At 44.9% G+C, this 27,281-nt stretch overlaps 1 protein-coding gene across 1 annotated transcript in view; it reads left to right on the forward strand.

Annotated features, from left to right (window-relative positions):
* Positions 1 to 27,281, forward strand: part of lrguk (leucine-rich repeats and guanylate kinase domain containing) — a 175,335-nt gene that overhangs the window by 124,338 nt on the left and 23,716 nt on the right. Inside the window, exons 15-18 of the mRNA XM_078553057.1 lie at positions 1,279 to 1,398; positions 3,546 to 3,697; positions 18,448 to 18,536; positions 22,161 to 22,289. Coding sequence (XP_078409183.1) covers positions 1,279 to 1,398; positions 3,546 to 3,697; positions 18,448 to 18,536; positions 22,161 to 22,289 — 490 coding nt within the window. The remainder of the gene's footprint in view (positions 1 to 1,278; positions 1,399 to 3,545; positions 3,698 to 18,447; positions 18,537 to 22,160; positions 22,290 to 27,281) is intronic.

Here is a 27,281-nt window from a genome sequence, read left to right on the forward strand (position 1 = left end):
CAAGAGTGTTAAGAGTTAAGCTGTACTATTAGTTATCTACTTATCATTTTTTCAGAGCATATTTCTTCTATTCAGTTGTTTCCTTCCCTTTTCCCCGATAGGGTCTCCCTATGGCTAAGATATCTTTTCCAGGTCTCTGCTAGTGCGATTCTAAAGCTGGGCCACTAGGATTCCACTTCTCATTTTCTCAAACCAAGGAGTCTTAAATCGTGAATGTAGCATTATGGAGGTGTCACTGGATTGCTTTTTAATTTTATAGTTTTTTTGTTGTAGATATCACCTATGAATTATTTTCAGAATGAGAGGGTGAATGAATACCCTTTTACCAGACCCCTGCCTATAATTAGTACCTGGATGATTGTCTCCTTCTGAAAATAGGAAGGCAAAATAGTAATTTTACTCCCAAGACTATGTGTGGAGGAGATGTAAGTATGAAACTGGAGAACATCAAGCAAGACAGAATATTAGATTTTTTTCCCCTCACAGTATATGTAATGGCTGATATGTAATGGAACAAGCTTGTTAAATGCAGTCTTCTAACTTTTGATGTTTGTTAAATACCTGAAAAGGGATGTAGGTTATAGCAACAGGTTTAGATTTAGATGATGAATTCTCTGGTAATGATTTGACTCTAATGCTGCTTGGACCCACGGAAGACCATTCATGGAATGCAATAGGTCAGAGTTTTGATGTCAGATGAGAAAAGTTCCTTCACCTTGATTTCTTATCTTGTCTCAAACTCCACCTGATCATTTAAAATCTTGTTTTCTATCCCAAATTGGGCCTTTTTGCTTAAACTGAGCCAGCATCCATTGCACTGAGTGGCAGACTGTCCCAATTCTAAGCATGAGTTGGTTATTCCTCAAAGTGAGTTCAGTTCATGGCTTCTTTAGCCAATAATCATGTCTTCTGATTCTTCTATAAATACATCTTCATCTCCACAGCAATGATTTTCTCCGTTATTTGAGAAAAAACATCATGCACCTGTCCCTGAGGTTTTTTTCTTGGCCCTTGAGCCTCTCATCATAGCTCAATGATGTTAATCCAAATTATCTACGGGTCCTGAACTGGCATAGTTATTGAGGTGTTTTGTTTCACATCATAGTGTTACTCTTAAAGATAAAATGAAAAAATACGCACAGAAGTGAGGAATATGACTTGGTAAACAGCTAAATGCTATCAGTCACTACAAATTTTATGTACTTAAATTCTGCTGGAGACCTCAAAGAGTTAAAGTAACAGTATCTATACTTATTTTTTTGCTGTTTTTGTATGCAGACGATCTTATGCAGGCATACGTGCATCTGAGCCAGCTGCTCAGGGAGTACCTGAGCCTCAGTAATCAAACAAGCAGTGGCAGTGACAGAGCCATGAAAGGGGACAAATGGCAGCCGTCTGGTGAGTGTGTGCTGGAATGTCAGAATGCTGATAAATAGCTGCGTTTTGCAGTGATGAATTGCTGACCTTGTACTTCTGTAGTCGCAGTTCTGAATCCCAGTGCTGTTTATGCTTGCACCAACAGAAGCCTAACATTCGGTTTAAAGATAACTCTTGCATAACATAAATGATACAGTCAACCATTGTATAACACTGAAAGCTAAAATATATACAAGACACAGTAGGCTGCAAAGCCTTTCTCCTTCCTGTCATGTGATGCTACATGGGCGCTTTTTGCCTCAATGAAGTTTTGTTCTTGTCCCTCTGATGTGATTAATTATTCTAATCTCATGAGGGAAAGAAAGTTTTTCTCCTCAACTCGCAAAGATAATTAAGTAAATCTTTAAAACAATTTATCTTTCCCTGGGCCTCTACTATTCAATTCAAATTGATGCCATGTCCTTTGCTCCAATAGCACAGAAATCATCATGTTCTCTTCAGTACTTACTTGACTCAGCTGTACTCATCCCAGGGGCCTTAAGTCCCAGCCATAACTAGGTACTTACCCAGCTCTTATTTGAAAGGTTTACTTATCATAGTATCAGCTTGTATTGCTGGCATACTGTTTCGTAAGACCATCGCTGTCTGGTGGGGTAAAAGATTTCTTCTCATTGGTCTCATTTTAATCATTTTGTATTTCTATCATAATAAACATATGCAGCGAAGGGAAGAGAACATTAGCTAGTAATACCAAAGATGAAAAAAAAACCATGCATGAAGGAAATGTGAGATAAAAACGCAAAATGCTGCAGAGCCAAGTCAATCAGTGCCTGAAGGAAAATGAGTCACCATATCAGGCTGTACACTTTCATCATCGTTTATTTTCAGGCCAGCGATACTTTGTGGATTCTAGTACTTAGGGCCTGATCTTGTTGGAGCAGGGCATTTTGTGGTGTCACCTTGAAAACAGCCATCATTATGTTCATCTTATTTTCTTTTCTGTTGACCCACAGGTAGAATATGATTAAATTCACCTTTACAACTGTTGAGAATTGAATTCATAGGACTGAATTTTCTTTTCTGGGTTGGTTGTGCAGAGTCAGGAAAATTCCCGACTCCCCAAAGCCAGCTCGGGCGAAACTTCCCTGTAAGGTCAGATTTTTGCTCCTGGGTGGCGGGGGCTAACTGTGGTCAGGCCTGCCACAGCCAGTAACAGTGCGGTGGTAGCCTCAGGGGCTACCGAGTGTTGAGGCAGGCTGTTTAAAAGGCCTTCCTTGGTTCTCTGGGACTTTGGCCCAGTTATAATAAAGACAGTAGGGCCCTCTAGCCCTCATGCCTCACACCTGCACAAACTCCCCATGCTCCATCCATGCCACCTCATGCTTCCACCCATCCCCCATGACCCCCATACCCTCCAAGCCAACCTAAGCCCTCTACCCACCCTATGGCCCCTCATAACCTCCATGCCAACTCATGCCAACCCATGCAACCCTCACCCACCACCCTTTTCCCTTACATGCCAACGCCAACTCTAATAGGGTGCCTGACCTCATCAAAGAACTCTGGTAGGTTTAGACCTTTTCCTCAAATTTGTAATGCCCACGAGTCGTGTTTCAGAAACCTGGGTGACGAAAATTGCTGCTGATTGAATGCAGTTGCAATTTAAATGTGCTGCTGCCTCTGTGGACTGTGGATTTATGAAATTTGTCTTGTCCCCGTTCCCCATGCCCCAGTCACCTCCTCCCCACCCCGCCAAAATGGTGGGTGCTGGGTTCGGGGACAGGACCTCAGGAAATAGGCCTTGGGTGCCATTTTGGCTAAGGCACAGAGCCCTTCCATCTCAGTGAAAATTCAGGCCATAATCTATGTGTTGTTAGTTCATAGCTTAACCACTATACAGCCATACACTGTCAGCATATTGATTCGAGTGACAACATCCATAGATACAGACTCAATTTCTATATGCATGTTGAAAATGAAGACAACCAACTCTATCTATTCACCACCACACTCAATTGCATGACCACCGGGCCATTTGACTGCTTCCCAAAAGGTCATGGACAATCAAGGACTTGCTCCAATTTAAGTTGACAAGTTGGCAAAACTGAGGCTATCTTGTCTTGAATTACTTTTTTGCTTTTGAAATCCAACATTTGCTGTTTGTATAGATTTTCCAAAGAACACACCGATCGAAATTAACCAGTCAAGCTGGAATAAAATTTCATCATCCAGTGGATTACCCGTTGAATTTGTGGACTCCTCTACTAGGAACTACTCTTCTAGAATACAGGCTAGACTATCAGCAGAAAGAAGCCACTTGGTAAGAAGCAAGACACGTGTTTTACATAGCACATCTATAACTGTCTTTTCAGCAGATAAGTTAACCAATTTTAGTCACCAAGATGTGAATTGATTCAGTTTTGTTCACTTTGATTCCTTAGCTGTTCAGGCACAAATCAAAACCAAACCTGGTGATCTGAAATGTTTGGCTTGTATTTATAATACACATTGTAAAAGATTAGCTATGCACTGTTATGGTGTACTTCAAGTGGCATTTGTATCCAACATTCCAGTAGTTTGGTAGGATGTAAACTCAGCGATTCTATCAGTGATGGGCTGGAATTTGGAGCTTTAGAGCAGTATTTGATGGAAGAGAAGGGCGGGTCTTGCCCACCAGCTAGAGAGCCGGCAAATGCCCCACATCACTTCTTTTCAGGAAGGCCTGCCAAATTAAGTTTCAACTAAGCAACAGGTATTCTCTGGGGTCAAGGATCCCAGGGACTTAAGTCCCACCTGCCCAGTTGGAGACTGGGAGCTCTTCATTGTTCATTAGGGAGCTGGTGGTGTAGTGGTATTGTCACTGGACTAGTAATCCAGAGAGGCAGGGTAATGCCCTGGGGACCCGGGTTCAAATCCCAGCACAGCGGATGTGGAATTTGAATTCAATAAAAATCTGGAATTAAAAGTCCAATGATGACCTAAACCCATTGTTGATTGTCATAAAAACCCATCTAGTTCACTAATCCCCTTTAGGGAAGGAAATCTGCTGTCCTTACCTGGTCTGGCCTACATGTGGTTGACTCTTAAATGGCATAGCAAGCCACTCAATTGTATCATGCAGTCAAAAAGGAATTGAACCAGACGGACCACCCGGCATTGACCCAGGCAACGAAAAGGACAACTTGTCGACCCCTCAAAGTCCTCACTAACATCTGGGGGTTTGTGCCAAAATTGGGAGAGCTGTCTCACAGACTAGTCAAGCAACAGCCATGCTCATGAAATCATACCTTACTGTTGCCAGCTGAGGTGTACAGTCGGGAGGGAGTTGCCCTGGGAGTCCTCAACATCGACTCTGGACCCCATGAAGTCTTATGGCATCAGGTCAAACTTGGGCAAGGAAACCTCCTGCTGATTACCACATACCGTTTCCTCTCAGCTGATGAGGGTGGCAAGGGCACAGAATGTACTCTGGGTGTCACCAAGAATGCTTGGTAGCGCCACTACAGACTGAGCTGGCCAAGTCCTAAAAGACATAGTTGCTAGACTGGGTCTGCAGCAGGTGGTGAGGGAACCAAGAAGATGAAAAAGCATACTTGATCTCACCCTCACCAACCTGCCTGCCTTAGATGCAATTGTCGATGACAGTACTGGTAAGAGTGACCACCGCACAGTCCTTGTGGAGACAAAGTCCCATCTTCACACTGGGGATACTCTCCATCGTGTTGTGTGGCACTATCACTGTGCTAATTGGAATAGATTTCAAACAGATCTAGCAACTCAAGACTGGGCAATCATGAGGTGCTGTAGGTAATCAGCAGCAGCAGAATTGTATTCGGCCACAATCTGTAACCCCATAGCCTGGCATATCGCCCACTCTACCATTACCACCAAGCCAGAGGATCAACCCTGGTTCAATGAAGAGTCTTGGAGGGCATGCCAGAAGCAGCACCAGGCATACTTAAAAATAAGGTGTCAACCTGGTGAAGCTACAAAACAAGACTACTTGCATGCCAATCAGCATAAGCAGCAAGGGATAGACAGAACTAAGCAATTCCACAACCAATGGATCAGATCCAAGCTCTGCAATCCTGCCACATCCAGTCATGAATGGTGGTGGACAATTCACTGGAGGAGGTGATGCCACAAATATCCCCATCCTCAATGATAGGGAGCCCAGCAAATCAGTGCAATAGATAAGGCTGCAGCATTTGCTACAATCTTTGTGCCGAGTGGATGATCCATTTCGGCCTCTCTGGAGGTCCCCAGCATCACAAATGCAAGTTTTCAGCCAATTCGATTCACTCCACGTGAAATCAAGAGATGGCTGAAGGCACTGGATACTGACAATATTCCGGTAATAGTACTGAAGACTTGTGCTTCAGAAGTTGCCATGCCCCTAGCCAAGCTGTCCCAGTACAGCTAAAACACAGACATCTACCTGGCAATGTGAAAAATTGCCCAGATATGTCCTGTACACAAAAAGCAGGACAAATCCAACCTAGCCAATTACTGCCCCATCAGTCTACTCTCGATCATCAGTAAAGTGATGAAAGGGGCCATCAATAGTGCTGTCAAGCGGCACTTCCTTAGCAATAACCTGCTCACTGATGCTCAGTTTGGGTTCTGCCAGGGTCACTCAGCTCCTGACCTCATTACAGCTTTTGTTCAAACATGGACAAAAGAGCTGAACGCCAGAGGTGAGGTGAGAGTGATTGCCCTTGACATCAAGGCAGCATTTGACAGAGTGTGCCATCAAAGAGCCCTAGCCAAACGAGTCAATGAGAATCAGGGAGAAAACTCTTCACTGGTTGGAGTCAGACCTATCAGAAAGAAAGGTGGTTGTGCTTGTCGGAGGTCAGTTATCTCAGTTCCAGGACATCACTGTGGAAGTTCCTCAGGATAGTGTGCTGGGACCAACCATCATCAGCTGTTTCATCAATGACCTTCCTTCCATCATAAGGTCAAAAGTGCGAATGTTCGCTGATTGCACAATATTCAGCACCATTTCCATCTCCAACAAGAGAGAATGTAGCCATCGCCCCTTGACATTCAATGGCATTACCATCGCTGAGTCCCCCACTATCAACATGCTGGGTATTACCATTGACCAGATACTGAACTGGACTAGCCATATAAATACTGTGGCTACAAGAGCAGGTCAGAGGCTTGGAATCCCTCAGCAAGTAAGTCGCCTCCTGACTTCCCAAAGACTGTCTACCATCTACAAGGCACAAGTCAGGAATGTGATGGAATACTCTCCACTTGCCTGGATGAGTGCAGCTCCAACAATATTCAAGAAGCTCGACACCATCCAGGACAAAGCAGCCCCCTTGATTGGCACCCCATCCACAAACATTTACTCCCTCCACCACCGAAGCAGAGGCAGCAGTGTGTAACATCTACAAAATGTACAGCAGGAACTCACCAAGGCTCCTTAGACAGCACCTTCCAGACCCACGACCACTAACATTTAGAAGGACAAGGGCAGCAGACACATGGGAACATAACCTGAAAGTTCCCCTACAAGCCACTCACTATCCTGACTTGGAAATATATTTCCATTCTTTCACTGACACTGGGTCAATATCCAGGAACGCCCTCCCTAACAGCACTGTGGGTGTACCTACACCACACGGACTACGGAGGTTCAGGAAGGCAGCTCACCACTAACTTTTCAAGGGCAAGCAGGGATGGGCAATAAATACTGGCCTAGCCAGCAATGCCCACATCCCATGAATGAATTTTTAAAAAGCAGCGCCACCAGGGAGGTAGTGGCTGCTGCCAAAACTACACCCACCTGAAGCCTAGGGGTACAGGTAAGTGATGGCAGGTGGTGGGGTTGGCTGTAAGGGCAAGGGAGTGGCTCTCAGCAGGCCTCCCCTCAACCCCTTCCCATGCCAGGTCCCTTGATTAGGCACTGAGTGCCTTTGAATGAGGGACCCCCACAGAAGCCTGCAAGCGACCCTGACCGGGTTTGCTTTTCAGGCTTCCTGCATATGTGAATGTCAGCGGCAGTGGGATGAGACTCTTAAGTGGGCATTAATTGCCCACTTAAGGGCCTCAATTGGCGGCGGTGCAGGTAGGCCATCAATATACCTTCCCGCCACAGACTTAATCAGCGCAGAGGCAGGAAGTCGGCAGGGTCCCCACCTACCACCCCACCGCCTGATTAAATGCCCCGCCACCAAACTTACTATAGGGGAGAGCATTAAATTCTGCACATAGACAGGGCATTGTTCACGTCTGATTTAAGTTGCCCCCCCCCACCCCCAAATTCTGCTGGAAGTGGAAGGGTATAAGATGTGCCAGTCCTAGCTAAGGTGGAACATGCTAATAATAGATAAAAGCAAAATACTGTGGATGCTGGAAATCTGAAACAAAAATGTCACCACTAGCACATTCCTTAGATAATATCACCACCGTCAACACCCCTCTGTCATTTTGTCTATGACATATTTGGCAATCTCTTCTTTGCCTCCACCTATCACTGGCCCTCTATCCAGCTCTACCTGTCCCACCCCCCTCAACCAGCTTATATTTCACCACATTTCTATATTTCTTTAGTTCTGATGAAGAGTCACACGGACTCGAAACATTAACTGTGTTCCTCTCCGCAGATGCTGTCAGACCTGCTGAGTTTTTCCATGCTAATAATGGATTTAGGCTAAAGGTAATTTGGTTTTTGCATAGTGCAGACTTGGGCAGCCAGGATGAAGAGGACCCAGTAGGGCTAAAAACAGCTGTTAAGAGAGTGCCTCAGGACAGACTCATCAGAGAGACTTTCAGTAATGTCTTATATAGCTATGCAACATCTGTAATAACCAGGTTGCAGCACATAATTTATGCCTACAATCCTTCGCAATACATCATTGATCATCACAAGCAGAATTCCCCTGAGGAAACATTCCTTCCTGTTCCAGTGCAACTTTTAAGTTTCCAACAAAAGTCATAAGAAAAATCAATATATAACAATCAACAATTAGAATTTATGGTTTCTCAAACTTCATAACTCACTGAACAGTTGCTTCCCTTCTGTTCGCTCTTGTTTTCCTATGTCCTATTGGAGCCATGCTGTCACTGTCCTGCAAGCTAATTCAGCTTTAAGAGCAGTCCAAGTTTTAAATCCTGCAGCTCTGCCTTCAGAACAACATGACCCACAGCCCCCTATGCATTTTCTGGGCCTCCCACATGCATCTTATCACATATCTGTCAGATGGCTCAGTTCATAGCACCCTCGCCTTTGAATCAGAGGGTTGTGGGTTCATGTCCCACTCCCGGAAACCAAGAACTGTGATTGTACTTGAAAAGAGTTGCAATCTGTGACTGTTGATAACTCGAAAGAGTATCTGTCAGAGGGCAGGAAGTCCCACCCTATTGCACTGCCAGTGATGGATCACAACATTTGGAATTTGGGTCCTTAGTTTATTCAATTCGATCGGATAGTTTCCGCTGAATTTTCAACCTGGCCTGTTTTTCCTACAAAATTGCAGGCTGAAGCCCTAACACTCAGTTAAAATAAAAAATATATTTTTTGTTAATTATTTCTTTTGCTATTTCTAATGACATGATCTGGGACAGAGAGCTCTCGCTCTCTCCCTCTCCTAAGATCCTCCTTAAAGCAAGCCTTGCTACAATTGTACAAGACTTTGGTTAGACTGCACCTGGAGTGTTATGTGCAGTTTTGGTCTCCAAATTTAAAGAAGGGTATACTTGCCTTGAAGATGGTACAGTGAAGGTTCACTAGATTGGTTCCTGGGATGAAAGGGTTGCCCTATGATGATGGCTAAGTAAATTGGGCCTATACTGTCTGGAGTATAGAAGAATGAAAGGTGATCTTATTGAAACATACAAGATTCTGAAGGGGCTTGACAGAATAAACGCTGAGAGGTTGTTTCTCCTGGCTGGGAAATCTGGAACAAGGGGGCACAGTCTCAGGATAAGGGGTAGATCATTTAGGGCTAAGATGGGGAGAAATTTCTTCTCTTAAAGAGTTGTGAATCTTTGACATTCTCTACCCCAGAAGGTTGTGGATACTCCATTGTTGAATATATTTAAGGCTGAGATAAACAGCTTTTTGGTTTCTCAGGGAATCGAGGGATGTGGGAAATGGGTGGGAAAGGGGAGTGAGGCAGATCAGCTGTAATCACATTAAGTGGTGGGGCAGTCTCAACAGGCCATGTGCTCTACCCTTGTTCTTGTTTCCTATGTTCTTAACCGACCTCTATGACTAAGTATTTGGCCACCCATCCTAATTTTTCCTCCTTTGGCTCTGTGTCAAGATTTCCTTATAACACTGTGAGGAACCTTGGGTCATTTCTACGTTAAATGTGCTGCATAAATACAAGTTGTTGATGTTGACTTGGTTGTGATGATGTTACTATGTTCCGTGGTGCATTAAAATTTAATTAACATAGTTAAAATTATATGATTACTAGTATACCCTGGGTACATGACTAGTAAATACCCTGCTGTTATTAATTAAGCTTCCTAATGCTGTTGCCAACATAACTCTTCACAGCCAAGTCCCCTGTTTATATTTGTCATCAGCATCAGTGTTTAAATACAGTAGTTTTTAATTCAACAGAATGGCTTTGAAGCACCATCAAATCGCTCACAAGCTCTTTACTGCCCTCTTTCTACCTGTAGTTCTCTTTCCTTTCCTATTAGTCATCTTTGACTCCATCCTTTCAACCAACAATAACTCACATTTATACAGCACATTCAATAACAACCACTTGTATTTATATAGAACCCTTACCATAATTAAACATTCCAAACCACATCACAGGAGCCTTATAAACCAAAATATGATTCTGAGGTACAGCAATAGATATTAAATCAGTGAACAAAAGCTTGGTCAAAGAGGTAGGGGTTAAGGAGATTTTAAAGAGGCGAAGAGGTTTAGGGAGGGAGTTCCAGAGTTTAGGGCCTAATGAGCTGAAGGCACAGCCATCAATTGTGGAGTGAACAAATCAGGAATGCTCAGGGACCAGAATTAGATGAGTGCAGATATCTTGTATGGTTACAAAGCTGGAGGAGATTACACAGATAGGGAGGGGTGAGGCCATTTAGGGATTTGAAAACAAAGTTGAAAATTTTAAAATCAAGGGGTTCCTTGACTGGGAGCCAATTAAGTTAGTGAGCACAGAGACAATAGGTGAATTGGGACTTGGTGTAAGTGAAGACACAGGCAGCAGAGTTTTGGATGACCTTAAGTTTATGGAGGGTTCAGTATGGGGGACCAGCCAGGAGCCTAGAAGTGATGTATCTATGCTGTATGCTCCTAATAAATCTAATGTATTTTCTCTGATGGGGTGATCACAACATATATTACCTTAACATGTTCCTAACCATTGTCTTACCCAAGTTTGCCATATTCTCTTTGCTCTTGAGCTCTATTTAGAAACCAATGGCAGAATTGTTCCAAATTTGCACCAATTGCGGTAGTGGCCATGAAAAATGTCATTTTACCTGCCGGCCACAATGGCAGATTTTGGTGCCATATCATCCCCTTCCTGGCTTGTCTGCCTCATTAGTAATGCATTCATGGGAAACACTCTGGATTGTGGTCTCGGATTTGGCCATCACGCCATGACCTCAGCACTTCCTCGCTTCGGGCACCAGAGTGCAGCCTACTTCATGTATACTCCAGATGACAGATGGCCCCGAAAGCAAAGAAGCCGGCAGCCCCCAAATGTAGTGACACCACTCTGGGGCACCTGCTGGACACAGTGGAAGCCTGCTGCGATGTCCTCTACCCTCACTCTGGCTGCAGGAGGTCCACCAGAGTCACCAATCCGGCCTGGGTGGCAGTGGCAGCAGCGGTCAGCTCCACCGGAGCACAGAGGATGAGCCATCCAGTGCAGGGAGAGGATGAATGCTCTCATCTGTTCTAAATCAACCACCTCATCACTCTCAACACACTCCGAAAGCCATCACACACCCACAGAGATCGCACATCTCAAGGGACAACACCACTAACTCTCACACACGCCCTCACATCTCCATCAGGCTCATATCCCCTGGAGCTCACATCCGCATCCCGTCCATGGCTCCACTCACCATTCAAACATTCCACACTGTGCCATGCATCCTGCTCACACTCCATCTGTTTTTATGCAGGAGAACCTGGCTCACTACAGCAGGAAGAGGTCCCAGACCAGGGGGTGGAATGGAGTGGCCCACATTAGGCCCCTCACTCATTTTGAGGAGCATGCCATCGCGCTAACTGGTGAGGATGTGGACTATGCCTGTGGCGACAGTGTGGCCAGTGGTGAACACCCATGTGAGGATCCTCCATCACACATCCCTCTCTCACTCCTGTTTTTGACTCTGCTACCATGCACTAATTATTTTCTACTTTGGTCACTGGGAGTTCTGCCAAGCGACCGATGCCTTCAGCCAGCCAGTCCCTCAGCTCCATCCATGTCCTCACCTCCAGCCCAGAGGACACCTCCTCCATTAAAGAACTGGAAATAAGCAGCCTGGAAGACCCGTGACAGTGTTTATCCACACCCTCCACCAGCACAGTGACACTCACCTCGGTGGGACCTAGATCCAGAGCAGGCTTGGGTTCACAATCTGGTAGTCACATGTCCGCAGCAGGAGGAGACAGGTTCAGCCAAGCTCCCCGGCATTCGGAGGACTGCTGGGGAAGAGGCATCTGTGAAGCCTGAGTCCGATGATGAGCCTCTGGATTTGGCCTTCCAACTCATCCTGGAGCCTCAGCAGAAGGCGGGGCAACATCAAGCAGAGCTGTTGAAAACCCTTAACAGAGTGGAGGAGTGCGTCCACCTGCTCTCTGATGAAGTGGTGCCCACATGTGTGTGCATGGAGGTCTCCGTGGGAAGGATGGCAGACGTCATGGAGACCCTGGTCCAGCAGAGCGCACAGACCTACACTCCATCATGGTAGCCAAGGATGAGTTCGCGCAGTGGCAATGCAAGAAGGAAATGGGGCACCCCAACGTCCCTCCAGGTGCTCCTCCCCCTCAAGGAGTCAGGCTGGGGCCCTCAGGCACCCAAAGGGAGTATAGCAGCAGCTGGACACCCCTGGGTCATCCACTCAGGAATCTCAAAAGCTGTCCACTCCCTCTGAGCCCCCTTTTCCTGTGACCCCCTCAACCTCATCCTCTGTCACTGCAGAGGGAGCAGCTGGCCCACAGGAGGAGAGCCAAAGCAAGCTGGGGCCCTCAAGACCTTGGCTTTCTAGAGGACACACGTCAAAGTTATCAGAGCCAACAAGGCCAACTATTGCGCAGAATGTCTCCACCCCTGCTGCGGATGTCAGGACAGCACCCAGAAGAAGTGGTACGCCTAGAAAAGTTAAATTCTGATCACAAGTGGTTGCATGAGTGAACACATTTTATCACTTTATAATCTAAAAATATATTCACTTTCACTGAATAAATTGTAACGTTGTCTTTCAGCTTCGTTTACAGGCTTCACGAATCCTCCCACTGCATCCCCCCTCCCAATTTTCGTTCAGCTGCACGCAGTCAGATCACGAAGTAATTCTGGAGGGAGAAGTGTGTGTGTGGCAGGGCCTTTCAGAGCCTCTTGCAAGCACTCTCCCACGCATACAGAGCCTTCATCCAACACACTCATCTCACTGTCATGAGCATTTTCAATGCTACCTGCTGGGGTTCTCTTTCAGTTGTCCATCTGAGCTGACCTGCATCTCCACCCACCCACTGATCGCACTCCTATGCAACACCTGTGCTTGTCCACCTTGATACTCTGCTCATTTTCAATGTCGACAACCATGGTAGAAGTGAAGTGTACCGTTAGCTCCCCCATCATTTCCCCTCTCCCAGTCACCCATGTCCTTTCCTCCATCACTGTCAACCCCCAGGCATCACTTTCCACTTCCCCACCATCACCTACCAACCTGAACCCTTGTCATTCCAGAATGTCCAGGTGAACATGCACGGTCCTTACCTTCCTGAGAATCCCATCATCCATATTGACCTCCCCAATCTCCTCCTTGCCACCCCCAGGGTCCTTGTCTGCCTCCAAGTCACCACCAATTACCTTCGCCACCTTTTTTACCACATCCGATGTGCCCTCACTGTCCCACCCTACCAGTTCCCTCTGTCCCCTCTCATTCTCATCATTCCTTCCTACCCACGCCCATTCTCAGTTTGCACCACAGGAGGCAGTCATTGACTCCACAGGTCCCTCCCTTGCACGTTCACCTGGACATTCTCTCCTCCACACTTACTCCATCCTCTACCCTTACTCCTTCCACCACCTTTAATCTCTCCACCACCCTTACTCCCTCCTCCACCCTTACTCCTTCATCCCCTGGACAACTTTCCACATCCGCACCCCCTCCTCTTCCCAGACACCTTCCTCCCCCAAGACACCTTCCTCACTCCAAACTCCCTCCTCCTCTCAGACACCATCCCCCCTCCGAATTCCATCCTCCCTCCTCCCCCCCAGACACCTTCCTCCATCCGGACACCTTCCCTCCCTCCAAACTCCCTTCCTTATACCTTCTTCCCCGCTTACACCTACCTTCCCACTTGCTGCCCTCTCCCCGTTACACCCTCCTCCACCACCACCCCCCCCCCACCCCGTACTCCCTTCTCCCCCCTTCCTGGTACACCTTCCTCCCCCAGTCACACCTAGACCATCCTCTCCCTGCCGCCCCCCCCACCCTTTGCTGATTATCCATAGCAGTCCATGGCTAAGATCGTGATGTTCCAAAGCAGACTCGCAGCATCAACGGAGACCTGCAACACCTTCCGTGAGCTGCTTTGCGGCAGAGCCATGTTTATGAGAATCCACCCAGCATTTGATGCACGTGTTCCTCCAGGGTCCAATAGCTGTCAGGCTCCAATAGCTGTCAGGCTCCTGCATCATCACCTCCTTGGATGTCCGAAATCTGAACAAGGTCCTAATGATAAGTCCCAACTCCTGCACGTCACACTTGTCCAGAAATTTTCTGGGCCTCTGTGTTTTCCCACCACCATATCAGTAAATCTGGCGTGCGGGGACGATTCTGGTCAGGTCTGACTTTGCATTCTATTACCGGATGCCAATCAGGTTCATGCTGGCATCCATGGGGATTTGTGTTCCACCACGGTGGATGATCCTGCTGCACTCTCACGTTGGCATGAAACCAATTTTGGCATTCTTACCATATTGTTCTCCCACCTGCCATAATGCCCGCTGCCAACGGGGCCCGACGATTCCGGCCTAATTTAGAATCAGTCACCCATTAGTCCGGTCCAGTATGTTTATCTTTATACCCAAATAATGTACCTTGAGCCCACCTCCCGCTTCATCAATTTTTTCATTCCCGACTGCAGTCACCTTGGACCCTCTCTGGGTGAGACTGCAAATTGGGTTGAATTCACAGCAGGTTGGGTCATGTGCCTATTCCCACTAGGGATTCATTCCAGACAAAGGAGACATTTATCCTTTTGGGTTTGGAATTGGAAGGCATTACAATTGGGACCCATGTTCATATACATATTTCTCAGCATAGGCCCCTAAATAGGGATCAGGCATGGCAGCACTGGCGTCCTTTTTTCTCCAGCCCAGTCCCATGCCCCAATGCCAACCTAGCTGACATCAGCAAACACATTACAGATTTGGAACTAAATCTGGCACCTTTGGTGGTTCTTGTTCATATGGTTTATGACAGTCTTAACCAACTAGGTCACTTTGAAAGCTTTTGCCAATAATTCTACCCTTATAGAAGGTTCAGAGGGAATTGAAAAAGCAAAGAGAGAGTATGAAAGAGACTGGCAGCTAACATAAAAGGGAATCCAAAACTCTCCAAAGGCATATGAATAGTAAAAGGATGGTAAAAGGAGGAGTGGGGCCAATTAGGGACCAAAAAGGGGATTTACGCATGGAGGCAGGCGCATGGCTGAGGTGTTAAATGAATACTTTGCATCTGTCTTTATCAAGGAAGAAACGCTGTGCAGGGCGTGGTTTAAGAGGAGGTAATTCAGACACTTGAAGGGTTTAAAATTGATAAAGAGGAGGTATTGGCTAGGCGGTCTGTACTTAAAGTTCATAAGGATCTGGTGAGACGTATTCAAGGATGCTGAGGGAATTCAGAGTGGAAATTGCGGAGGCACTGACCATAATTTTTCAGTTTTCCTTAGACTCAAGGGTGGCACCAGAGGACTGGAGAATTGCAAATGTGCAATTGTTTAAAAAAGAGTGCAAAGATAAGCCCAGCACCTACAGGCCAGTCAGTTTAATCTCAGTGGTGGGGAAGCTTCTGGAAATGATAATTTGGGACAAAATTAGTAGGTTATTTGGACAAATGTGGGTTAATTAAGGAAAGCCAGCACAGACTTGTTAAGAGCAAATCATATTTAACTAATTTGCTGGAGTTTTTTGATGAGCTAACAGAGAGGGTTGATGAAGATAATGCTGTTGATGTGGTGTACATGAACCTCCAGAAGGCATTTGATGAAGTGCTGCACAATAGTCTTGAGAGCTAGTTAGAGCTCATGGAATAAAAGGGACAGTAGCAACATGGATATGAAATTGGCAGAGTGCCAGGAAACAGAGAGTAGTAATTAATGGATTTTTTTCAGACTGGATGAAGGTTTATAGTGAAGTTCCCAGGGAGCAGCATTAGGACCCAGCTCTTCCTGATGTATATTGATGACCTAGACCTTGGTGTGCAGGACATAATTTCAAAATTTGCAAATGATACAAAACTTGGTAATATTGTGAACTGTGAGGAGGATAGTGTGGAACTTGAAAAGAACATAGACAAGTTGCTGGAATGGGCAGACAAGTAGCAGATGAAATTTAATGCAGAGAGGTGTGAAGTGATTAATTTTGGTATGAAGAACATGGACAGACAACAAAATAAAGGGCACGATTCTAAAAGGAGTGCAGGAGCAGAGAGACCTTGGTGTATATGTGCATAAATCACAAGGTGGCAGGACAGGTTGAGAATGCAGTTAATAGAGCATACAACATCGTAGGCTTTATTAATACAGACATGGGGGAGAATTTTCTCCCCGTTGGGCAGGCCGGTTGGGAGCGGGCGGGTGTGGAGCCGATTGGCTGCGTGCCGCCATTTTATGTGGGCAGGCCAATTAAGGCCCGCCCAGCATGACGTGCGCCCAGTAGCTCAGAGCTACCTGTGCGGGTGGGGGAAGGAGGGAGAGTCGGGCCCTGCGCGCAAAAGAGCGCAGAAATCTCCTTGAGGCACAGAGACAGTGTCACATGAGGTGGGACATGTTTATGAACTTTCATGAAAATTTTTATTGAATTAGTAAACCCTTCATGAAACCTCATTCCGCCCGTGGATGAGGTTTCATGGAAAATGCAAAGGCTGCCTGGATTCTTCGCCTGCCCGCCAACTTTATGGTTGGACGGGCAGCCCTGACAATTGCTTTAATTAGTTTATTAATGGCCTTAACAGGCCTTTGACAGTTCGGCGGGTGCACAGCAAACTCCAGTGCATGCCCGCTGAACTAAAGATTGGAATGACTCGCGGTGATGTCGGGATGCGCGCCCGACGTCACCGCGTGTCATTTTATATGTCGGCGTGTGGTGGCCGCCCCCACACGCTGAACAGAAGGTTCTGCCCATAGAATACAAGAGAAAGGAAGTTATGTTAAACTCGTATAGAACACTGGTTCGGCCTCAACTGAAGTATTGTGTCCAGCACTTTAGAAGGATGTGAAGGAATTAGCGACAGTACAGAAAAGATTCATGAGAATGGTTCCAGGGATGAGGAACTCCGTAACATAGATAGATTGGAGAAATTGGGACTGGTTTCCTCAGAGAAGATTGAGAGGAGATTTGATAGAGGTATTCAAAATTGTGAGAGGTCTAGACAGAGTAGATAGAGAAAAACTATTCCCATTGGTAGAAGGATCGAGAACAAAAGGCCACAGATTTTAGGTGATTGGGGAAAAGAAGCAATGGTGACATGATTAAAAACCTTTTCACGCAGCAAGTGGTCAGGATCTGGAATGCATTGCCTGGCAATGTGTTGGAGGTAGGCTCTGTTGAGATATTCCAAGAGGGAATTGAATTATCATCTGAAAAGGAAGAATGTGCAGGGCTACAGGGAGAAGGCAGGGGAGTGACACATGGTAAATTGCTCCTTCAGAGCGGCAGCACAAATGTGATAGGCTGAATGGCCTCCTTTGTGCTGTAACCATTCTATGAATCTGTGATTCTTTATTCCCCATTCTCAGAATTAGGGTGGGACAAAATCTGCAGACTTGCTGTATTCCCTGTTTCTGCAACCTCCTTTAGCCCTACATCTAAGCCTCCACCCTCCACTCTTCCAATTCTGGCCTCTTCCACCCCCCCACCCCACCCCCGCCACCCCACCCCACCTGCACTGTAATTCATAAAACTTTTAGCCATCTTGACTCTGAACGACTCTCTCTACATCTTCTGCCATATCATCTTTCTCACAGTTTCAACCCTCTCCAACCTATCTTTTGGCCTGATCTTTGGTTATCTCCTCCAAATCTCCAGCCCAACAGATGCTCTGTGAAATGTCTGAGGCTTTCACTACTTTAAGACACTATATAAGTGAAAAATGTTTTTGGTTGACACAGGTGTCCATGCATCCATATCAAAAAAAAATCACAGCATAATTAGGACACTTTATATGATTCATTCTATTTTCACTGTGTCTTGTACTATGGAGTCACCTTCAACTTTCAGTACTCTGACTTACTTATTTACTGTTCTTTTGAATTGTTACAGCTAGTAGTTCTGTCTCTTAAGTTGTGTATATTGGTTCAGAAGAGAAAAGCATGTACCTTCCATTGAGCCCCTGAACTTGTTTATATCTTGTCACTATAGTTAAAAAGCTTTAATTATGATAAATTGCAATCTCTGCATGCATGGACTGATATATAAGCACAGCTGTCACGGTTGTAATAATAGCATTCGTAGCCACAATAACATTTCCACTTTATGGGAGAAAGTTATTGGAATTAAATAGTTATAAAATTTCCAGTGCATAAAATATGTTTTTTATCCATTATTTATGAGCCCTTGTTTGCTCCATTTAGATATATTTCGCAATGATCCCTTCAAATTGATTTTCTTTGTTATTTAGGAACAATGTTCTATTGAACGACGCCAGGAAGTGGCACGGGAAGCTGTGAAGGGACAAGCTCCAAGTCCATACACCTACCTGTTCAAAAGGTGACCAGCCTTTCATTCTTCTAATTCATGAGATTCAGCTCAGTGTGTTGACCAGAACTGCAGCTCACCAATTTGATGTTGTTAAACTCCTAATAGAAAAGGTTAGACTAGTTTCAGTTTCACTAGACATATGAGGACTTTATTTCAATGCAGGAAGAACTGCTCATTAATGGATCAACATTCTATTACAAGGACTCTGCTTATCAGTGGCAGGATACTAGTTCACATTTTTTTGTGTGGGGGACAAGGTTTTGTAATTTCCAATTTTCATCATCATTTTCCTTCTTGCTCTGCTGAAGGTGATAACTCTCTCTAGTGCATCATGTAAGTGATACATATAACTCACTGGTAGCAAGCCCCACCCCTTCCATCATCACTACTCTTTTGTGAGCCTATACAGTAAATGGTGGTGGGCCTTCCAACCATGAGGTCCTTTGTAGATGAGCCTGATTATCAATACATGCACTGCCCCAATATGTTATTGAAGAATACTGTTGCCCAGTGCCTCCTCTCAATGTGCTAACTTTCTGGGTTGCATGCAAAGCGAGTTTGTAGCAAAAATATAAACATATCCATTATAAACACATTCATAAGTTTGTTACGCCCAGCACACAGGGTATGTTCATGTAAAGTTCAGATAGGCGAGCTAGTGGGTAACTTTCGAAGTGACTCGGTTTAAGTTTGCGCTGCCTCAAGGAAACAATCAAAGTTGGCATTGGCTTAAAAGTATTTTAAATTCATGCTGTAAACAGTTAATGCTGTGACCGAAAATGAAAGTATGAGACACAAGTTGATTCTTGGGGTAGACAGAGCCTTCTATATACTGACAGTTTTGGATGGCTTATACAGCAACGTCCTGCTCTTGAAAGAAGTCTCACATTGCTGCCCACAGCAATGTCACTGTGCCTTTTACTAGCCAGGCAAACTGCTGACAGAATGAAAGAATGGGTGACAAAGGTTTTAATCACTCACCAGGTACTTAGAATATATATTTTATCCACTCAGATCTCTGACCTTTCTGTGTAGACCTTATGTAAACTGCTAACAGTATTAAACAGGACAGTATTATACTAATTGGTGGCTGGATGATCATTTCCATTCATAACTGTTTCTGCTTTGTGACTGTGAAAAAATAACTTGTCGACTTACCTGTTCAGCTTGTTTCTTTTCTCCTTCTCAATTTTCTCTCTCCTGAAACATGGTGTTTTGTTAAAACGTGTGGTCAAGAGACATCACCCCTTTAGCACCTCAGTCTTTCATCAGATTTGACCCTGAGCATGAAAGTAACTATCACCCAACTTGCTTGATGGGAAACCAATGGGATTTGGTGCAACACGGCATTTGCACCCCACTCGCTATTACAGGCAGTTGACTTTGGGCTTGGTGTAAAATCATCCTTGTACCCAATCCCATCAGTTTCCTGCCGGGCAAATTAAAACTTCCTCTGAAGTATGAGCGGGTTATTCAATTGTGGAGGCGTTAGATGTTGAATCTGATCCAAACGTATGTACCATCTAGCAGGAATGGCTGAATAGTGATCATCAGCATTCTCCTTAGCCCAGAGGTTCTAAATGTAATTATAGATTCCACATCAGGAGCAGAATTTTGGGGGGATTATGAAGGTGGACAGGCATGAAAATTTGTGCTGCCGGTTGGCCTGCCGGTTGGCCTGCCAGTTTGTTGACACCATCCTGCCCCAAGCCATTTTCCTGGTGGCAGCATTGAGGGTAGAAGGGCTATCCACCCACAAATGGTGGGTAACCAATTAAGGTAGATGACAGGCCAATTGATACCAATTATTAGGAATTTTCTAGTCGGCCTGAGGACCCCCTTTGGTGTTGGGAATAGCCCAATTGCCTGGACCCAGCCTCTCAGCAGCAGACTGGGGGACTGGCACTCCAGACAGTCTTTGAGGCTCTCCTCACCTACCAGGCAGCTTTGTTAGCCCACCCACTGTTCTTAATTAGACAGCAAGTATGCCTTCTCTCGGCATTAATTGGTCAAATCAGAGAAAATCATTACTGAGTGACTGTTTCCCACGTGTGGGGTTGGGACCTAAAAAACAAAATCCTGCCACAGATTTTCAGAACTTCAGAGGACAGCAATTTATTGAAGTGCTCATAATGTGTGGCATTGTGTAATGAAATACCAATATCAACTATAAATGAACAGGTCTTTAATATATTACTGACAGGTAACATTTCTCTTTTATTTATTAGATCAATTTTTACAATAGATGAAATATATATTTGGAGTGTTGCTGGTGGTTTTTAGTTATATACTGTGGTGCGGAGAGAGAGGATACAGATTTGAGCCTATAGTTCACTGTACGTGTTCCAATAGTACCGCAGGATTTTTTACCTCTCTTAGGTCAGGTATTGCACACTTAAATGCAGAGCAAAGCTTGAGGCAGAAGCTAAAGGATGGGAAATCTGACACAACAGTGCTTCCTCAGTACTACACTGAAACACCAGTGGACTAACAGAGACCCACAAAACAATTGTGGTCAAATTAGTATACTTAAGCTGTTCCATCATCTCATCCGTCCCTCCCAAGCCATCCTCTCCTTCCCAAGGCATCCCTAGTCAATGCCATTCCATCCTTTCCATGCCATCTCCTTCTGATGCCAACCCCTCCCTCCCACTCTTTCCATATTATCCCAATCTCATATCAAATTAGTATATTTGTCTCAACCAACCCTCCCATGCCAACTCTCCTATGCTGTTCCCTGCCTCCCTTGCCATTCCCACCCCATGCCATTACATCCTTCCCATGCCATCCCTATCCCACCACATTTCCATATTGACCCTGACCTGCCCACTGCTCTAAACCCATGTAAACAGCAGTTCCTTAGCCGACATCTTGAAAATCACCTAAATAAGATTCAATAGGATTGGTTATGCCCATGATACATACAAGGCAATGCTGACTCACAAAGTGAAACAGGATCTCAGCTTCACTCCTTAAAACAGGGGTGGGTGGATGGGGGAGGGAGTTGTGTGGGTACCTTCCCGGATTAGGTAATTTGCAATCCTGACTGACATTCCTACCCATGCCATTCCCATCCCATACCATTGAATCCTTCCTATGCCACCAAACCTATGCCATCCCCTCTCTCTCATGCCACCCACATCTCATGCCATTCCATCCTTCCCATACCACCCCTCTGATGCCATAAAGAGGTCTACACATTGACAGAGAGATTCCTATACACCACTGAAATGGATTTACCAAGTAAACCATTAAGGAATCATCACTATCCAGTAATTTATTGTAACATTTGGGTTCTGAGTATTGAGTATAACATTTTTTTCATTTATCTGACACAAGGTACATGGAGTAGTACGATATAAGGTCCTCTGTCTCACATGTCTCTAAGTGCACCAGCCCCCTCCCACCAAATCAAACCACCAGCCAACCAGAAAAACTTGGACAGACAAAAATTGCATATTATTATTATGATTACAGATTGTTAATATAAAAGTAAACATGAAAGACTGTGCTGCAAGGTATCTGTCTTGACAGGAAAGAAGGTAAGGGAACAAATTTGAGTGATGAATATTTTGAGCCATATCTTAAGCATTGAGGAAATTAATTTAGTGTTAATCAATTGTCTTATTGCAGGGTTCAAAACTTCTCCAACGTCGCGAGCACTAGTTTAGAATCAAACCTCACATCGTACACGTCTCTTGTCCCCGAGGCCAGTGTCACTGATTATGAACAGAACTCCGGTATTTTGTCTCAATTGACCAGGTATGCCTATTCCGATTTAGTTTTGAGTTCTTTGTCGAGAGTAAGGGGTACATTTTATAAATTGCTTTCCAGTGCCAATTTTGTACTCTTCAAGGTAAAAGATGTAAATGTTAGGGACCAGAACACTCATCATTTTGGGAACCTCAAGCAGTCCGAGATCAGGCACAGCACATTTAAATGAAGATAAAAGCATTGTCTCAATGTTGTCCTAAACAATGTCCCAATCTCAGAAGAGCATCCCACACTCCCCTCAGTGTTCCACTACCAACACCTGCCGTTATGTAACCTCTCAAGTTTTGCCAGCTAGGGGCAGTTTGGCTTCATAGACCCATAATTAATAGAAACTGAATTTACATTCTCCAGATTCATTTCATGTAAGCAGCAGGGCATGTTTAGGCATGCGCCAGGACAAGCTGCACATGCGCACGCATGCACCCACATCCTTGTTGGATTTAATTAGACAAAATAAATGGCTGAGGAACATTTTTTTTAAAGAAACTCATACAAAGTTTGTATAAATCCTATTCTACCAGTTTGTAAAATGTCTCTTGTTGGAAAAGCACAAATTGATAAAATGTAAGAAAACACTTATGATTTCCCACACAGTCAATTCCTGATCTCATATGTGTCATCACAGAACAGACAAGGAGGATGGACATTCAGAGGGCTTCCCTAATGCACTTTAAGCAGTATTAATAATGACCTAAAGAAACATACTGCCAACAGATGGGATCATGTGATGGTGTTGGGCTCCGGTTTTTAATGGCAATACTTCAAAGATACGCAATGCACAGTCAGTGCCCCCTCCATGTCTCCTCTTACACATATGAGGTGGGAATTATTTTCTACACCTCGGAAAGACAAACTTGGAAATCACACTCAGCCTTCCCGCACCTAGACTTGATCAGTCCCCCAACATACCAATGACTGTCTCGAGTTAGTAAATTTGTTTTCTTTTTCCCATGTCCAACTCAGTTTAGTCATAAAATAAAACTTCAGTGGCAAAAAGAAGGAAATTTGAGAAAATACCACAGGAGTGCACAGTCTGGAACGCTGAACATGCAGCACCAAGGTGTATAGAATACAGGTTTGATTGCTCCCACGCTGCCAAGTTCCCTCTTCCCAGCTGTGTCATTTTGAGAGAGGCGCCAATGAAGTGAGAGTCAACATCCTATCAGTCAATCCAGAGCGACATTGGGTGAGGTGTGGAAGCAGCTCATTTGAAATTAGATAGATTTCATTTCCTCAGACACCCATATTGTTGGCCTTAGAAAATCATTTTTCTCTCCTGGCTTTTTAAATATTATTTCCTCCTCTTAACTGTGAACCTTGTGTGCTGCTCCTGACCAAGAAGCAGAAAACTGACTGCCTACAGAACAATGCAAGCCAATGCTTCACTTGAGTTGGCTGCTAATTGGATCAGAGTACAATATTGACAAGGGCTACAATATTGCAGGCCATACCTCAAACTATTTTTGGAATACATTGCCCACTTCTGAAAAGATGGCTGCACCTCCAAATTTAACTCATTTTATCTTAACAGCATCGAAATGGTAATGTTACTGGATTAATAATTCAGAGTCCTGAATTTAATGCTCCAGAGAGGTGAGTTTAAAATCACATCACAGCGGCTGGTGAAATTAAAATTCAATTAACTAATAAATCTTCAATAAAAAGCCAATCTCAGCAATATTGATCATGAAACTACAGGATTGTTATAATAAACCCATCTGGTTCACTAATGTTCTTTGGGGAAGGAAAGCTGCTGTCCTTACCTGCCCTACATGTGACTCCAGACCCACAGCAATGCAGTTGACTCTTAACTACTGTCTGAAATGGCCTAGCAAGCCATTTAGTTGTATCAGTAAAGTGGAATAAGAATAAAATCAGACAGATTATCTAGCATTTATTTAACACTGGAAACAACAAAAGCACACACTGCCCATTTGACCTTGCAAGGTCCTCCTAACTAACATTTGGGGACTTGTACTAAAATAGAGGGCACTGCCCCACAGGCTAGCCAAGCAACAGCCTGATATAGTCACACTCACCGAATCATAGCTTACAGCCAATGTCAAAGTCTCCTCCATCATCATCTCTGGGTATGTCCTGTCCCAATGATAGGACAGACCTGCCGGAGATGGGGACTCAGTGATATAGTGTTGGGAGGAAGTGACCCTGAGAGCCCTCAAAATTGACTCCGGACCTCACAAAGTCTCATTGTAGCTGGTTCAACATGGACAAGGAAGCCTCTTGATGATTACCACCTACCACCCTCCCTCAGAAGATGAATCGGAACAACATAGAAAATAGGAGCAGGAATAGACCATATGGTGCCTTAATCTTACTCCGCCATTCAATACAATCTTAGATGATCCTCTGCCTCAACTCTGCTTCTCCACATGCTCCCCGGGTCCTTGATTGCCTGAGAGACCACAAACCTTTCTTTCTCAGGCTTAAATATATTCAATGGTGGAATATGCACAATGCTCTGGGATAGAAAATTCCAAAGATTCACAACACCCTGAGTGGAGAAATTTCTCCTAATCTCAGCCCTAAATGATCAGCCCTTATCCTCGGACTGTGCACCTGTTTTAGATTACCCAGCCTGGGAAAACCCCAGCCTGGCCCTGGCAATTTTCCCCGCCCTGCCCCCACTTACCTTGCATGCAGCTCCAGTGACAAACGTAGTTGGGGATTGGGTGCAGTCCTAGCAGTGGCCACCGCTCCGTAGGCTGCTGATGCGTAAAAAGTTTTTTCCCCATGTTGTCATTGCTTCTTTTGTCAATTGCTTTAAGTTGGTGTCCTCAGGTTCTTGATCCTTTGTCTTACCTAGACTGTCCAAATTCTTCATCATCTTGAATACCTCTATCAAATTTCCTTTTAATCTTCTCTTCTCTGAGGGGAACAACCCCAGCTTCTTCAATCTATCCGAATAACTGAATTTCCTCATCCCTGGACTCATTCTCATGAATATTTTCTGCAGCCTTTCTAATGCATCACATCTTCCTAAAGTGTGGTGCCCAAGTCTGGACACAGTACTCCAGTTGAGGCTGAACCAGTGTTTTATACATGTTTATCATACATTCCTTTTTATTGTACTTTTTGCAACTATTTGTAAAGCCCAGGATTCCATATGCTTTATTAGCTGTGCTCTCAGTCTGCCCTGCCACCTTCAATGATGTGTGCACATATACCCCCAGGCCCCTCTGCTGCTTTAGGATTGTACCCTTTATTTTGTATCATCTCTCCTCATTGTTTCTACTAAAATGAAGCACTTCACATTCCTCCATTAAATTTCATCTGCCATTCGTTCACCCATCCCACCAGCCTGTACATGCCCTTTTGAAGTTTATGACAAACCTCCTCACAATTCATAATACTTCCAAGGGCAGGATTTTTCACTGAGTGGGCGGTAGCTGCCCGACCTGCTCGAGCGTAAAATGACGCGTGATGACGTCGGGTGAGCGTCCCTATGCCATTGTGCACTCGCACAGTATTTCGTTCAGCGGGCGCACACGGGAGTCAGCAGCACGCCTGCTGACAATTAACAAGCCCATTAAGGTAATAATTAAATGGAAATTTTCGTTGCCTGTCCAACCTTACGGTTGGCGGGCAGGCAAATCGGCCAGGTGGCCTTTGGATTTTTTATGAAACCTCATCCATGGGTGGGATGAGGTTTCCAACAGGAATTAAAAATACAATAAAAATGTTCGAATCTCATTTACAATATGTCACATGAGGGGACATGTTTCTAACATTTTAAAATTTTTTCTGTGTTTTTAAAAATCTTCAACTGTCTGGGGCAACTCTGTGCCTTAAGGGAGCTTTCCGTGCGCAAAATTCCATGCTCGCCCTCCTCCCATTACCATCCCGGCAGCGTTCAGCGTTGCAGCGCGTGATTCCCTGGCCAATTAATGGCCAGCCAGCGTGAAATCGTGATTGGGGCCTGATCACGGGCGATGGTCGGTTCCATGACCGCCCCCGGGCCTGCCCACCGCGCCCACCCGATGAGGTAAAAATCCAGCCCCAAGTTTTGTGTCATCCTCAAATGACCCGAGCCTAGGTCATTAATATATATCAAGAAAAACAGGGATCTTATGATTGACCCTTGGGGAAATCAACCATATGCTTTACTCCACTGCAAAAAATAACCAGTCACCACTACCCTCTGTTTATCCTTATAAAACACCTTTTGGAAGTCCAGGTGTGCTACATCTATTGATTCCTCTTTATCCACGCTGCTAGTTATTTCCTCAGAATGCTCTAATAAATTTGTCAAATACGATTTCCCTTTAACAAAACCATGTTAACTTTGTCTGATCATACTATAGTCTTCTAAGTGCATTGTTAAGACTTATTTAATAATAGATTGCAACAGTGTGATATTTGCTATCTACCACTTTGCTATCTGTCACACCGCCGGGACCGTTCTAGAATCTAGGAAATTTTTGAAAATCATAACCAGTGCATCACTATCAATGCAGCTACCTCTTTTAGAACCCTAGCAGATAGGCCATCAGGTCCCTGGGATTTGTTGACTTTTAGTCCCTTAATTTCCTGCAATACCTTTTCTTTGCTAATATTAATTACCTCGGGCCGTAACTTTCAACTAGCATTGGAAAGAGATGGCCTGCAGGAATTAGAAGAAGTAAATCCGTAATTACCTGCCCTTGAAACTTATGCTGGCACTTCTGTTCGGCGGAGCTGCTTGGAGCCTGCATTGAAAGATTCCTCGCAGGCCCCAGTGAAGTGCAGCTCTGGCGGATTTGAGGAGGCCGTGCCCCTTTTTAAATGGCACTTACTGCTGTAAAGCGGGTAAGTTTAAAGGGCCAGTGAAATTGATAGACCAGGGAAAAGGTAATTGCCTAAGGTAAGTGGATAGGATTTGGGGGTTCAGAGGGCAGGGGTGGTGTGAGGTGGGAGGGTCAGAGATCTGGTGGGGGGGAATCAGAGGAGTGGGGGGTTCTGAGGTCGGTTGGGTAGAGGGTC

This window comes from Cetorhinus maximus, chromosome 12, assembly GCF_964194155.1.
Source record: "Cetorhinus maximus chromosome 12, sCetMax3.hap1.1, whole genome shotgun sequence".
Classification (NCBI taxonomy): Eukaryota; Metazoa; Chordata; class Chondrichthyes; order Lamniformes; family Cetorhinidae; genus Cetorhinus; species Cetorhinus maximus.